This window comes from Tenrec ecaudatus, chromosome 10 (genome assembly GCF_050624435.1).
Source record: "Tenrec ecaudatus isolate mTenEca1 chromosome 10, mTenEca1.hap1, whole genome shotgun sequence".
Taxonomy (NCBI): Eukaryota; Metazoa; Chordata; class Mammalia; order Afrosoricida; family Tenrecidae; genus Tenrec; species Tenrec ecaudatus.
The window spans coordinates 141,854,046-141,870,457 of record NC_134539.1 but is presented as its reverse complement, the minus strand read 5'-3'; the positions used below and the strand labels follow the sequence as shown (position 1 = coordinate 141,870,457).

The 16,412-nt window shown below is 38.7% G+C and overlaps 1 protein-coding gene across 1 annotated transcript in view; it reads right to left on the bottom strand.

The window, feature by feature from the left end:
* EFCAB3 (EF-hand calcium binding domain 3) overlaps nucleotides 1-16,412 on the bottom strand; it is a 113,558-nt gene that overhangs the window by 72,688 nt on the left and 24,458 nt on the right. Inside the window, exons 9-10 of the mRNA XM_075559677.1 lie at nucleotides 8,335-8,388; nucleotides 574-678 (exon numbers count right to left, since the gene is read on the bottom strand). Of these exons, the coding sequence (XP_075415792.1) occupies nucleotides 574-678; nucleotides 8,335-8,388 (159 nt within the window). The remainder of the gene's footprint in view (nucleotides 1-573; nucleotides 679-8,334; nucleotides 8,389-16,412) is intronic.

The window sequence follows — 16,412 nt, the reverse complement described above, 5'->3', positions numbered from 1 at the left end:
TAAATCTACATAAACAGTAACTGGATTAGTGCTTCTTTGGGGGTATGACAGGGGAAGGGTATGTGGGGGGAATGGGACCTAATATTGAGGAGTGCAGGAAGGAAGAAAATGTTTAAAAATGGATCCGTTTCAAATGGCTGACTTTGCAGTTAGCAGCACAACACATAACCAGACACCACCCAGAGCCCCTGAGCTTATTTATCTCTGAGCTCATAGATTGCTCCCAAGGAGACAAAATAATTCGTTTTTCCTGTGATGGTACTTCTGACTAGTTAAGTTTCTGTTTCCTATGCCATAATGGAAATGGTAACGGGAGTCTTTAAAAAATGCTAGAGCTGGGCCTTAAAATAATCTAGTTGACAGAAAATGTTAAAAATATTAGAATTCCTACTATGAAACTTGACAACCAAACGTTGCTGAGTCTTCTTTAAGCAGGTAGGGATTCAGGGACACCCACATGGTCTTTACTCACCTGGGTTTAGGAGAGTGTTATGCACAGCAGGTTTTCAATAAACACTCATCTAATGAACACATTCTCATGCATCAATGATTAGAACACATGTAAATGCTTACCAGAAACCGGTAGAGTTTTCATCAGCTTTTTGAATTCCTTATTTGTGACCTCTATTCCCATGTCCTTCAAAACGTTTGCCACATCCGCAGTATGAATCTTTTCTCCTTTAGAAAGAGGCAAATAGTCTCAAGTGAGATTATAGCAATGACGTGATATTTTTGTACTATACATTGTTTTTGCTGTTAACTGACTCAGTTCTGGCTCATGGTGACTTCATATACAACAGAAGGGAACATTGCTTGGTTCTGTGCCATATGTGTGACATGGTAACATCACCAATCTCTCTCTCTTTGAAACACCTTCCCATCTTTAATGGTTGAAAGCAAAGTGCAATGGGGAGGATGCTTAGCTATTCAGAATTAAGAAGAGGAGTCAGAAAAAATTTTTTTTATCTAATTAAAAGAGAATGTCTTATAATATTGTCTATAACACCATTCAATATGTAAAATAGGTATTGTATAATTTCTCATCAATTTAGGTACTATTTGATAGCTAATATACATAATTCAACCACCAGGTGATAACAAACAAAACAAACAAAAACCACTGCCATTTCGTTGATTCCAACACATAGTGACCTTATGTAGGGTTTCTGATTCTGTAAATCTTTATCAGAAAATTGCGCTCTCAACATGATAATAAATGGAGAAAAGACTGAAGTTGTCAGGGATTTAATCTTTTTAAATTTAAAAGTATTAGCACTTCATTCATGTGCCATACAGTTCAATAATTAAATTATATCAAGAAAAGTTTTACAATTAGCACCAAAGTCAGTTCTAGAATCTTTTCTTCTTCCTTGTACACATTACTCTCTTTTTTTGCTGTTTTGGTTTTTTTTATGTCATTTTATTGGGGCTCATACAACTCTTATCAAAATCCATACATATATCAATTGTGTAAAGCACACTTAGACATTCGTTGCCCTCATCATTCTCAACATTCACTTTCTGTTTGGGTTCCTGGAATCAGTTGCTCATTTTCTTTTTCACCCTCCCACTCCCTTTCCACTCCCACCTCCCTTCCGCTCCCTCGTCCCTCATGAACCCTTAATAATTTATAAATTATTATCTTATCTTACACTGCCCAGCGTCTCCCTTCACCCACTTTTCTGTTGCCCACCCCTCAGAGAGGAGGTTATATGTAGATCCTTGTGATTGGGTCCCCTTTTCTCTTCCCACTTCCCTTCCAGTATCGCCACTCTCCCCGCTGGTCCTGAGGGATTCATCTGTCCTGGATTCCCTGTGTTTCCAGTTCCCATTTGTACCGCTGTGCATCCTCTGGTCTAACCAGGTTTGCAAGGTAGAATTGGGATCATGATAGTTGGGGGCAGGAAACATTTAAGAACTAGAGGAAGGTTTTGAGTTTCATTATTGCTACATTGAACCCTGAGTGACCCATCTCCTCCCCACAACCCCTCTGGAAGGGATGTTCAGTTGTCTACAGATGGGCATTGGGTCCCCATCATGCGCTCCCCTCATTCACGATATGATTTCCCCCCCACCTTTGGTGCTTGAAACCTGGTCCCCTCGGCCCTTCATGATCACACATGTTGGTGTGCTGCTTCCATGTGGGCTTTGTTGTTTCTGGACTAGATGCCACTTGTTTACTTTCAAACCTTTAAGACCCCAGACGCTATATCACTCAATAGCGGGGCACCATCAGCCTTCTTCACCACACTTACCTATGCACACATTCATCTTCAGCATTTTTGTGGGGAAGGTGATTACACAATGATGTTTTTTGTTCTTAGTGTCTGCTATCTGATCCCTTCAACACCTTGTGTTCACTTAGGCTGTGTGCTTCTTCTCTGTGAGTTTTGTTGCTTCTGAGCAAGATGGCCACTTGTTGGCCTTCAAGCCTTTAAGACCCCAGACGCTATATCTTTTGATAGCCAGGCACCATCAGCTTTCTTCACCACTTGTTTATGCACACGTCTGTCTTCAGCGATCATGACCGTTTAGCTGCGCGAGGTGCTCTTGTATTAAGGGAATGCGTGGGAGGAGACCCAATGTCCACCTGCTACCCTACTACTAAACCTATAAATATATGCACATAGGTCTATTTCCCCCACAATCATAAATACATTTACATATGTACATGTCTGTATTTAGGCTTTTATGTGTGCCCTTTGCCTCTTACTCCTTTCCTCTATTTCCTTATGTTTTCCTCCTGTCCCACTACCATGGTTAGCCTTCATTCTGGTTTCAGTAATTCCTCTCAGTTATGTTTCCCTTGGTCACTCCCTACCAGTCCTCCCATCCCCTCCCTCCACTGGTTTTGAACCACTTGCTGTTCCCTTGTCCCTGGGTTGGCCAACACCTCCTCCCTTCCCCCACTTCCCACACTCTCATGTCCCCCCAGTCCCGTTATTTTCTTCTCACGTTGTTTGTCCAGCCTATCTTATCTAGGTAGACCTGCAGATATAATAATATGTACATAAACTTGCGCATGGCTTTGACAGCACTAAAGTGTCACATAAGAACATGGCATTGATAGCAGCAACACTGACAAGCTAACAAACAAAAAAGCCACTGACATACAAAATTTAAAAGAAGAGAAAAAAGCAAAAAACAAAACAAAAAGACAGCAAAAAAAAAAAAAAAAGCCTGTTAGTAGTTCAAGGACTGTTTATTGACCTTTAGGAGTATTTTCTGGACGAGTCTGATGGGGTGCCATATCCTGACCCCAAAGTCCACCCTTTATACTCCCTCGGGACCTCATTGCTCTGCTTCCCCTGCCGCTCCATTGCACACCCCCAATGTTTTGCCTCAGTGTGGTGGGGTCAACTAAGTCGCACATCCCCCACTGTGTCTCTGGTGCTGTCCCATGTAGGGCCATGGGTCAGTGCAAGATGTCACATCTTGCCATGGGGCCAACTATATGGTTCTCTTTGTACATTGGGGCCTCCAAACCGGGCTATTGTCCTCTGAGCTTGGTGGGCCCAGGGTACGCATTACTCTTCATGTAATTATTATTTTCTAGTTGTGGTAAAGAATACACAACAAAACATTCCCAAAGCCCACAACTTCTACATATATAATTCAGTGCCATTGCTTATACTTTTTGTGTTGTACAACCATTATTGATATCATTTTCCAAATTATTCCACCATTATTAACATAAACTCAGTGTCCCCTAAGCAACAACATTTTCTCCTTCACCCATGGTAACTGTTGGTCAAGTTTGGTTTCTTTCTTTCTTTTTTTAGTAGTTTACTTGCTATGGTATTCACATACCATACACTTTCATGGTCAAATCTCTGTTAAAAAGAGTTGTATAAACATCATCACTATCAGTTCTAATGCTCCCTCCCCCTTAAGACTTCTTCAACGTAGAAGAGGAAGGGTAAAACTTTGAGGACTAACGCATGCCTGACTCAAGCCATGGTATTATCGATCGCCTCATACGCATATGAAAATTGGACATTGAATCAGGAAGAATAATTGGTGGATTTGAATTATAGTATAGGCAAAGAATATTGAAAGTACCATGGACTACCAAAAGAACAAATACATTTGTCTTGGAGGACATACTGCCAGAGTGCTCCTTAGAAGGGAAGCTAGAAGGACCTCTGCTCGTATAGTTCAGATGTGTTGTCAGAGAGACCAGTCCCTGGAGAAGGACATCATACTTGGTAAAGCAGAGGGGTGGCGAAAAAGAGGAAGACCTTCAGAAAGATGGATTGACCCACTGGTTGCAAGAATGGGCTCAAACTTAACAATTGTGAGATGGCACAGGACCAGGTAGTGTTTCGTTCTGCTGTGCATAGGGTCACTGTAAGTCAGAACCTAGCAACACGTCTTTATGGGAGCAGACAGCCTGGTCTCTCTCTTGTAAAACAGCTGGTGGGTTTGAAATGCCAACCTTTTGCTTAGTAGTCCCATGTCAATCCACAGCATTCCAAGGAATAGCTATGTTCTTTTTCTCCTTCTACCTTCTTCCCTAGTCCTTGCCTATTCCCTTCCCCTTACTTTTCTTTTTGACTGGACGGGTTTAAAAAAATGATAACAAAAACTATACAAATCTCTGATTTGGTTGGATTTATATTTTTGTAATTACACTGTAAGCTTTGGGAAGGCAGAGATCATGTCTTTCTCTAAAAATTAAACAAAATTTTTGGAACACATCTATGAGCAAACAAATGTTTGTTGAATAAATCAATCAATTGTTTAAGTATAAATGAAGCAAAATACATTATTGGTGAAAATTCAGAGAGTTCATTCAGTTGATGATTATTTAATATTTACTATGTGACTAAAACAGTTTTAAGTGGGAAAAGACACACAAAACCTGATTAATATGCAAAAAGTTGAACACATAATTAATAAAAATGACTGTCTTTTGGTGTAATTATTATAACATTCAATAAAATTTACCCTGAATCAGAATATCTATAATAAAAAAGAAATCTATAATTATAATTTAATATGCATTTTAAATGATAACATAAAGAGATTTAAAAAATTCTGGACAGTTGGAAATTACAAATTAAGTACCTAAATAATGTCAAGATTAGGAAGGAATTGAAACCGAGAACATACAGTGTTTAGAAGTAAAGGACACAACTTCTGTTTCTAACAAAATAACAGTAAGAAGAACAGAAATATTCCTACCCCAAATAATTAAAATGGATAAAAAGAATGATAAAAATAAAAATAATGATAGACCTAAGGCTTTGTTTACAAGGAATTAAAATAAATATTTGATTTCAAGAAGTAGAGAACTCAGGGGTTCAAGCTAAGTTATATCTATTGATCTTTCTCCATCTGGAGCAGCGAAAAGTGCAGAAAATCAAAGACCCATGGAAACAGTGAGTCCACAGACAGCAGCCACCATGACCCCAAGACCAGAGCTGCATGGTGCTTGGCTCCCATTGCCAACAGCTCTGAAAGGGTCCCACTAGAAGGTCCCAAATAGAGGGAGAAAAATATGGAACAAGACTCAAGTTCATAAAAAAGATTACTGATTGTATAGAAACTGGCTCTTGTTCATTCTGCAAATTTGGGTTGTGTTCACCCCTGTGACTTAATTGTCAGTCCAACAACTAACAGGTTTATGAGGCACACAGTTGCACTAGGGAGGCACACACTCCTCAGAATAACCAACTCTTTGAGAGCGAAAGGACAGCATTAACCAAAAATACAGTTCAGAAGGGTTAGGAAAGAAGGAGGGATCAGAGACCACAGAAAAGTGTGGTCAGTGGTACTACATTGTGGTCACTGCGATGAAACAAAACGTGTAGGAATTGTTGAATGGAAAGCTGCTTTGCTCTGTCAACCTTCACCCAACTCACAATCAAAAGTAAAAGAAAAAGAGTGGAGAGAGATTTAAAACTAGATTAGTATGCACTTAATCTGATGTAGAGAAAATGCTGCTGAATTATGTGACCAGATCTGGTTTGGGTTTCAATGCCCAAGCAGAAACAGGAGCAAGAGATGAATCTAGGGGCACATGACATAGATTTGAAACATTACATATTTAAAATATGTTCAAAATGAAAGAAAGCATAGAATCACAGGAATAAGAAATTGTGCAAAAAAAAGAGACTAATTTGAACAGGAATTAAAGTAAATGTCTAGAAGTAAAATTATAGCTATTGAAATTAAGATTTCAGTGGACAAAAAGCATGTAAGAAAATATGTGGAGAGAATTAGTGAACTGGGAGAGAGATTTAAGAAATTCCCAAAATTTTGGACAGAGATAAAAGACAAGAGAGAGAGAGAGAGAGAGAATCATCCACGAGCCGTTCTAGCCTGTCCTGTAGGGTTATTATGAATTGGCATGAACTTGGTGGCAGTCAGTTTTTGGTTTTCTCAACAAAAACAGAGGCCAGAAAACAGTAGTACAAATATTTGTCTGCGTTTTCTTCTTTCTTATCTTTTTATTTAAGTAAAAATTTTGTTATAGGTTAACTTACTTTAATTTTTAGGTAACAGAATATGAAAATAGAACTGTGACTATAGTTGAGAAATAATAAATACATCCCCGAGATAGAGAGTGTGACTGTCTCCCGGAGATGGAGATTTTGTGTCTTCTTATTCTGGGGAGAGGGTAAACACATTTCATCCGTGTTTATTTTATATCCGATTCATCGGACAGTCCTACTGATTCTATTTTAAAATGTACACAGAACCAGCAGCTTTACCTTCTCTCCTTTGCTGACCACCCTGGGTTGAGTGCCCTATGTCTGCCCCTGTTGCCCCTCCTCCCTTCAGTTTTCTCAGTACAGTAAGATCTGCTCACATCACAGTATGCCTTTTCTCAAAAGTCTGTAACAGGTTTCCATTTTTCTGAGGAAAAAAGTCCAAGATCTTACAAGGCTCTCATGAGCTTGATTGATTTTTTAATATTACTTTTAGCTTCTATCTCCTTTTATTTCTTAGTTACTCAGTTGTAGCTATCCCGGCCTCTGACTGTCCCTTGCTTATTCATGCATGCTCCCACCACTGGCCCTCTGTCTTTGTCCCCACTACCAGTAATGCATTTTTCCTAGCAACCACACATGATCAAAAGGTTCAGCTTCCCCCCGCATTTGTTCAAATGTCCCCTTCTCAATGAGGCCTGATTATTTAAAACTAGAACCGTACCTTTCTCTAATATATCCTGTCCACCTAATTATCTTTCTTTTTTCCCCTTACTTTTCTCGGGGACTCTTACATCTCTTATTACAATCCATACATTCATCCAGTGTGTCAAACACATTTGCACACATGCCATCATCATCATTTTCAAAGCATTCTCTTCCTACTTGAGCCCCTGATATCAGCTCCCCATTTCTTCCTTCTCCCTCCCCCGCCTGTTCTCCCTCATGAACCCTTGATAAGTTATAGATTATTATTTTCATATCTTACATCGTCTTCTGCTGCCCCTCACCCACTTTTCTGTTATTTGTCCCCCTGGGAGGGGGTTCTAGTTGATCCTTGTGATTGCTTCTCCCCCCACCCCGCACCCTCCCCTAACCCTCTTGACATCTCTACTCTCATTGTTGGTCTTGAGGGGTTTATCTATCCTAGGTGCCTCGTGTTCCAGGCTGTAATATGTAGCAGTGTGCATGTTCTGGACTAAACCAATTTGTAAGGTAGAATTGAGGTCATGATAGTGGGGGGGGGGGGAAGAAAGCACTAAAGAACTAGAGGAAAGTTATATATTTAATTGGTACTGTACTTCACCCTGACTGGCTCATCTCTTTCCTGTGACCCCTCTGTGAGGGGATGTCCAATTGCCTACAGATGGTCTTTGGGTCTCCACTCCATTCCTCCCCCCCCCAATTCATATTGGGTATGATTTTGTTCTTAGATGTCTAATATCTGATCTCATCAATACCTCATGATCGCACAGGCTGCTGTGCTTCTTCCATGTGGTCTTTGTTCCTTCAGAGCTAGATAGCCACTTGTTTATTTTCAAGTCTTTTTTTCTAATGTTCTTTTTTTAAAAATAGCATCTATCACTTAACATGCCACTCAGGGGCTTCAATAAGCTTGATGAAAAATTCTACTATCTTAATTAAATTTTCCATGAACTTTTTGAATCCCCTTGTATATAATGTACTTATTTATTGTGTGTATTGCTTGTTGATTTTCCCCCATGAGGGTAGACTCCTTTGTTAACTAGTATACCCTAACTGCCTAGAACAATGCTTGACATGCTGTAACTGCTCAATACATAGTTGCTAAATGAATAAATGGAACAGAAAGTAGTGTGTTAAATATATAAAACTTTAAAATTGCATAATGCAATACTTAATTAAAAATCTCACTCACCTGTAATACCTTTAACTTTATCCAGCAACACATTCAAATCAAGCTTCCCATTATCTTTAAGACAAAAATCACAAAAAATTTTAGAAAAATGATATAAACCCCCAAACTCAAACATTTCCTTAAAAATTTATTATTTTTTCACACACAATACTTATGAATTTCTGTAATCTATTATATAAATTATCAAAATACACAGCACAGTACTAGAGCAAGAGCTGAAAACTTCTCTCCTTCCTTGGGGATACTCTATTATCAATTCAGTTAGACTTTCACAGGGGGGCTCCTTACACTTTTTACAAATTAAAAAAATTATTTAAAACATGGTGTTTCACTTGGAACTAGTGGGTGATCTCCTAAAAGGACAGTTTGTTGGTATGCATTTCTGGCTGCTCCTAGGCTGCCAAAATGATAATCATCATCTTGACATATTTGGTTAAAAAAACCCTTGTTTTCAATCACCATTCTCATCTGAAAGGCATCTTAGTAGCCCATGAACTTAGTTTCTTTATTCAGTATTTCTCAAATTGAAGTCGAATGCCTCTGGAGGTCTGGGGATATCGTTTTAAAAATTTGTAAAATTGGAAGTTTGGGAACATTGAATAATATGTTAAAATAGTTGAAAGATACTATTAACTCTAGGATCCCAGGTGGTGCAGTGGTTAAAGTGCTAGACTGCTGACTTAAAGGTTGTTGGTTCAAATCTGTCAGCCATTCTGGGGCAGTTCTATTATGCACTGTAGGGTCGCTGTGAGTTGTGCTTTGGGTTCATGAATGGTATAGCTTCTGTGAATGTTAATTTTGGATCCAAGCAAAATGAAATTCTTGATTTTAATAGGTTTTGTTTTGGGCATTACTTTATATGACATGTAAGATTCAGTGGACATGTTCACTCCCTACTTATGACCTGGTCATGGGTACTAATCCATCAGCGCTCAAACATCTTCATGCTGGTGTTGTGGAGTGCCTTACAGTCTGTTCAACAGAAGGCAACACTTCCCAGTGATTATGCACACAAACATTTCCTTGCACCGGCCTCCTCCCGATTGTTATGTTTGAACTCATTGTTGCTGCAGCCACACAACCAGGACTCCTCTTACTAAATAAAGTTCTAGCAAAATGCAAACTCTTATAGAGAGTGAGTTAACTATAAGATCAGTATATATTCTAGGGTCTTAGAGGAAGAATATTTCTAGCAAACATCTTTCTGGTATTCTCTGTTTTTATCCAATATCTATCAGACATCAACAGTGATATCATTGTTTCACATCCTCTTCTGACTCCAGCCTGAGTTTCTGGCAATTTTCTCTGCTGTAACTGTTGTGAGATGATCTTCAGAAACATTTTGCTTGAGTGTGATATTGATGATATTATTTTATAATTGCACATTCTGTTGAGTCACCTTGACAGTGAAGGTCTTCTTATGCATGAGCACAATCTATTCTTCCATTCACGTATGTTTCTTTTAGCTTGTTGTAGTGATGATGTCTTGTAGCTTTCTTTATCTAGGTCGTATGTTTCTCTGGTTAGACTTATTCGTATTTCATCTTGTAAATGGCATTGTTTTCTGAAATCCTTTTCAGAGCTCTATTGGTTAATGTAAAGAAAACTGGCAGATTTTTCTATGCTGATCTTGTATCCTACGACTTTGTTGAATTAAGTTCCAAGTAATTTCCCTGCCGAGTTTTTGGGATTTTCTGTGTATAGCACAACATCATCTGTAAGCAGAGAAAGTTTTATTTCTCTTTTGGAGACATTGAATTTTCTCTCTTGCCTTATAGGTCTGGCTAAGACTCTCAGCATGAAACTGAACAGGAATACTGACACAGGGCGTCCTTGCCTGTTTCTGTTCACAAGAGGAATGCTTTCAGTTCCTTTCCATTCACACTAATGTTGGTTGCTGGTTTGTATATAGGCCTTTAATTATGATGAGAAATTTCCCCCCAACTCCCAAAATCTCCCTTCTCTCCACCCCACCCTGGCATTCCCTATCAATTCTTGTATCAATTATTATCACTATGCACCTACTACTCCTGTGGGTCACAAACTGGGAAATCCAACAGAAACAATAAAAACCAAATTTGAAATAAGGTGGTAAGGATAAAATAATATAAAGACAAAAATACAAATAATAAGAAAGAAAAGACCCTTATCAACATTCAAAAGCCAGGGAAGAAATTTCTGTTATGAAACAAGTAAGAGATACTTGCACACAGAACCAACGCAGGTCGGGTGTATAGGGAGGTCATCTGGACAAGTATTAAGGTCGATTTAGCACATTCAAGATGAGAAGGAATTTCTTTTCTATACCTAGAGTGTTGAGTGTTCTTTCAAGAGTGACTGTTAGATTTTGTCAAATGCCTTTTCTTCATCAGTTGATTTATGACCATATGATTCTTTTCGTTTTTTTAATTTATGTCATGGGCTACACTGATTTTTTTTAATAGTGTTGAACCATCATTGAATACCTGGTATAAATCCTACTTGGTCATGATTTTTTTTAATGTTGTTGGGTTCCATGGCTATGAACTTTTTTGGGTATTTTTGCATCTATGTTCTTGAAGGATATTGATACTGGTCTGTAATTTTTCTTTTTTAGTGATGTCTGCCTGATTTTGACAATAGGGATATGCTTAATTCATAAAATGAATTTGGGAGTAGTTCATCCTTTTCTAATTTTGGAAATAATTTGAGAAGAATTAGTGTCAACTTGTTTTGTGAATATTTTGTAGAATTTGCTAGTTCAGTTATCTAAGCCTAGATTTTGTTTTAGCAAACAAAATCTTGTTTTCTCACAATTTAGAAGGCTGGAAATCCCATTTGAGAGTGCTGAATTTAGAGCAAGGCTTTCTTTCTCTGTCAGCTCCATGGAAGGTCCTTGTTCCGGTCAGCATTTGTGGAACCTCATTCCTTGGAGATATCCTGTGTCTTGGAATCAATCTCCCCTGGGTTCAAGAAGTTCTCAGCATAGGGGCCATAGACCCATGCTGTGCTCTGATGGTCTTTTTTTCTTGGTGGTATTGAAGTTCTCAAGATCTCTCCTTTGCTGCTCAATACCTTCTTGCTTTTAAATATAATTCATATATGAATGCTAAGGTATTTGTGTGGCTCATGACAAACTATAGGGAGCCTTGAAAAGAATTTGAATACTAAAACACTACATTGTGCTCATGCAAAACCTGTACAAGGAAGTTGTGTAAACAGAAGGGCATTCTGCTTGGTTCAAAATCAGGAAAGGTATGCATCAAGGTTGGATCTTCTTATCATACTTATCTAATCTGTATGCTAAGCAAATCATCAGAGAAGCTGGGATATCAGAGAAGAATGTCACATCAGGATAGGTGGAAGACTTATTAACTATCTATGATACATAGATGACACAACCTTTCTTGAGGAGGACTGGAAGCATTTGCTGATGAAGGTCAAGGATTGTAGTCTTCAGTATGGATTACAACTCAATGTAAAGTAAATTAAACTCCTCACAACTGGACCAGTAGTTAACATCATGATAAACAGAGAAAAGATTGAAGTTGTCAATGATTTCATATTGCTTGGATCCACAATCAAGGCTCACTGAAGCAGCAGTCAAGAGATGGAACTATGCATTGCATAGGGTAAATCTGCTTCACAAAACCTCTTTAAAGTGTTAAAAATCAAAGAGATTGCTTTGAAGACAAAGATGCGCCTGACCCAAGCCATGGTATTTTCAACCAACCCATATGCATGTGAAAGTAGGACATTAAATAAGAAAGACCGAAGAAAAATGGATGCATATAAATTGTGGTTCTGGCGAAGAATATTTAAAGTACTTTGGACTGCCAAAAGAGCCAACAAATCTATCTCAGAAGAAGTACAACCCAAATGCTTCTTAGAAGGAAGAATGGCTGGTTCGATCCCGGGTTTCTGCACCAAAAAAAAAAAAAAAAAGAAGAAGAAGAAGCAAGAATGGCAATACTTTGTCTTATATACTTCGGACATATTGTCAGGAGAGACCTGAGCCTGGAGAAGGACACCATGCTTGGTAAAGTCGAGGGGCAGCAAAAAAGTAGAAGGCCCAGGACAAGATGGATGGACACAGTGGCTGCATTGATCAGCTAAAACATAACAATTGTGATGTTGGTCCAGGACTGGGTTGCGTTTCATTCTGTTGTACCCAGGGTTGCTATAAGTTAGAATTGATTTGACAGCACCTAACAACAACAATAACAACAATAACTCAGCAGTTTGAATATACTACACAGAGTTGTGTAATTATCACCACAATCAATTTTAGAACATTTTCTTTATTTTTATATTCACAGTTATTAGCTTATCATTTTCTACAATCTCCTTGCTATAACCCTAAGAAACTGTTAATCTAGTTACTGTTTCTATAGATTTACCTACTTTGGATTTCATATAAAGAAAATCATACCAACAAAACAAACCAAAAATTCCGACAATAATAAGAAAGCAAAACACAGAAAAACATCAATCAAAAAGAAAGCAGAAAATAATAAGAATTAGAACAAATTAAATATGCATCAAAATGGAAAACAAATGATGAGATGTTAGAATGTAACCTAACTATATCTGGATTAATTCACTTTCTGATACACTATGTTTAAAGACAAAACCACATCCTTGGTCAATGGTGTGAGGAAATTCAATGGAGTCTTAATCCCTCTGGAGACTCTGTGAATGGATTTGGGCTTTTATTGTCACCCACACCAAGTGCTCAGAATTTAAGATCTAATACAATTTCTTCCTCTGATCTTAGATTTCATTACTTACGATCTTTGGATAACACCAGCTGGTTTGCTTCTTCTGCATGGGTTTAGTTGATCCTTCACACTTGACTACTTGTTTTAAGACAAACTAAGGCTTTGGGGAGGTTTTTGTTTGTTTGTTTCATTTTCTTAAAAAAAATCATTTTATTGGGGCTCGTACAATTTTTATCACAATCCAAACATCCATCCATGTGTCAAGAACATATGTACATTTGTTGCCATCACCATTCTCAAAACATTTGCCTTCTACTTGAGCCCTTAATATCGGCTGCTCATTTTCCCCCTCCCTCTCCACTGCCCCCTACCTCATGAACCCTTCACCATTCATAAATTACCATTATTTTGTCATAAGTTACACTGTTTCTCCCCGCCTTCTTCTCTGCTGTCCATCCCCCAGGGAGAAGGTCATACATAGACTCTTGTAATCAGTTTCCCCTTTCTACCCTACATTCTCTCCACCCTCCAGGCATCACCACTCTCACCACTGGTCCGGAAGGAGTCATCTGTCCTGGATTCCCTGTGTTTCCAGTTGCCATCTGTACCTATGTACATCTTCTGGTCTAGCCAGATTTGTAAAGTAGAATTGGGATCATGATAATTGGAGGGAGGAAGCATTTTAGAACTAGAGGAAAGTTACATGTTTCATTGTTACTACTCTGCACCCTGACTGGCTCATCTCCTCCCCACAACCCTTCAGTAAGGAGTGTCCTGTTGGCTACCAATGGGCTTTGAGTCTCTACTCTGCACTCACTCACATTTTCAATGATATGCTTTTTTGTTCCTTGATGCTTGATACCTGATCCCTTCAACAGCTCGTGGTCACACAGGTGGGTGTTTGTTCCATGTGGGCTTTGTTGCTTCTGAGCTATATGGTTGCTTGTTTATCTTCAAGCATTTAAGACCTCAGGCGCTATATCTTTTGGGAAGTTTTTTTAAATGGTCACATCAATTTCTTGTTTTGTATGGGTCTATTTAAGTTTTTATTCAGTCTGCTAGTTTTTGTACATAGTATATTTCTAGAAATGTGTCCGTTTCTTCTAGATTTTCCAATTTGCTCATTATAAATGTTTATTTCAGTCGGTTCTGTTGTTTTCCCTCATTTCATTTTATTTATATCATTTGCATTTTCTCATTTTCTTTTGTTGGATTTGCCAGAGGTTTGTTGATTTTACAAATGTTTTCAAAGTACCAAATACTAGTCTTAGATTCTTTCTATTGTTTTACTGATTAATTTATTTTGGCTCGTCTTTATTACTTCTTTTCTTTTAGTGATCATTGGCTTATTTTGTTATTCTTTTTCTAATTGTTGGAGAGGTTGGGTTCTGAGATTGATTTGGCTCTTCTTTTTTGATGCATGTGTTTATTGCTATCAATTGCCCTTTGAACACTTTTGCTGTGCTCCTAAGGTTTTTGGCATGTTGTGTTTTCATTCTTATTTAATTCAAGGTAATTTCTAATTTTTTGTTTTATTTTTCTATGATCTAGTAGTTTTCAAGCAGGTTGTATTTGGTTTAACAACCACCACCACCCCAATCTACTTATTATTGTTGTTTTAAAAATTGTTATCATTATAATTTGTGGAGAGGGTTCTATGTATATTGGAAAATATCTTGTGCTGTTGTTGGGTGGAGTGTTCTGTATCTGTTTATGAGGTCACGTTTTGACTTGGCTCGTCTTCGAGTTCCACCAGTTACTAGATCTCTGACTTTGGTCAAGCCACTTGACTATTTTGTACCTTAGATTCCTTTTATATAATATGGGGTAAAAGCAGAACTTGCTTTAGAAAGATGTTAGGAAATTCATAAGGTTGATATATGTAAAGTGCTGATGATAGTGTCTTCCACACTTAAAGACTATGTAAAGTTTGGTCATTGCCATTTAATTCCAGATCATCAGTAGAGACTCAAAGATTAATACCATTAAAGGGTACCCCCACCTCCCACCCCAACTGGAATTGTGCTGGGTGGAGCGGAGCTTTCTTAAAACACATTTTTTTCCTTGCTAGGTGAGCATTGAACAACTCGCTCTGTAGGTGCACCCAGTAGCATCACCTGGGAAGGTTCTCTTTGGTCACAGTGAATTTTTTCATAAAAGCAGTTTTGCTTGAACCTAATTTTTTTTTGGTGCTGGACAATTTAAGAAAACAGTGTGCACTGTAAAATTTTGTTTACTGCTGGAAAAGTGTTGCAGAAACTGTTGTGATGTTGAACACAGTTTACAGGATAGCGCTACAAAAATAACACAAGTGTGTGTCTTTCTCATTTCAAAAAAGGTGACATGTCAAACCTCATTCTGGATGCCCATTAACTTTCCAAATGGGTGAATTTGGAGTTCATTCCACCAGGTGAGACTGTTAATCAAGCTTTTTATATAGAGCAGTGGTTCTTAACATGTGGGTTGTGACCCCTTTGGGAGTCGGGCACCCCTTTCATGGGGGTCTCTTGATTCATGACAGTAGCAAAATTAGTTATGAAGTAGCAATGAAAATAATGTTATGGTTGGGCGGTCACCAAAGCATGAGGAACTGTATGAAAGGGTTGCAACATTAGGAAGGTTGAGAACCACTGATTTAGAGATTCTGAAAAGATTGCTTAACAGTGTGTGACTAAAAGGCCTGATTTGTAGCAGACAGGGGACTGGTTTTGCCACCATGATAATGCACCTGCTCATGCAGCCATCTCAGTGCACCAGTTTTTTGCAAAGGGATCAGTTATCAGGCATCAAAGAACAAAAAAATCATATCACTGGCTGCATACCTCCATGATATGATTGCCGAAGACAAACGGGTGCATAAGCAAATGTGGAGAAGAAAGCTGATGGTGCCCGGCTATCAAAGAGATAGTGTCTGGGGTCTTAAAGGCTTGAAGGTGAACAAGCGGCCATATAGCTCAGAAGCAATAAAGCCCACATGGAAGAAGCACACCAGCCTGTGTGATCACGAGGTGCCAAAGGGACCAGGTATAAGGCATCATGCAAAAAAAAAAATATATATATATATATCATACCATAGTGAATGAAGGGGGAAGTGCAGAGTGCAGAGTGGAGACCCAAAGCCCATTTGTCGGCCACTGGAGATCCCCTCATAGAGGGGTTTAGGAGGGGAGATGGGTCAGTCAGGGTGCAATGTAGTACCGATGAAGAACACAGCTTTCCCCCAGATCCTTGCTGCTTCCTCCCACCAACTACCATGATCCGAATTCTACCTTGCAGGACTGCATAGGGCAGAGGTTGTACACTGGTGCATATGGGAGCTGGAGGCACAGGGAATCCAGGGTGGATGATACCTTCAGGACCAGGGGTGTGAGGGGCGAT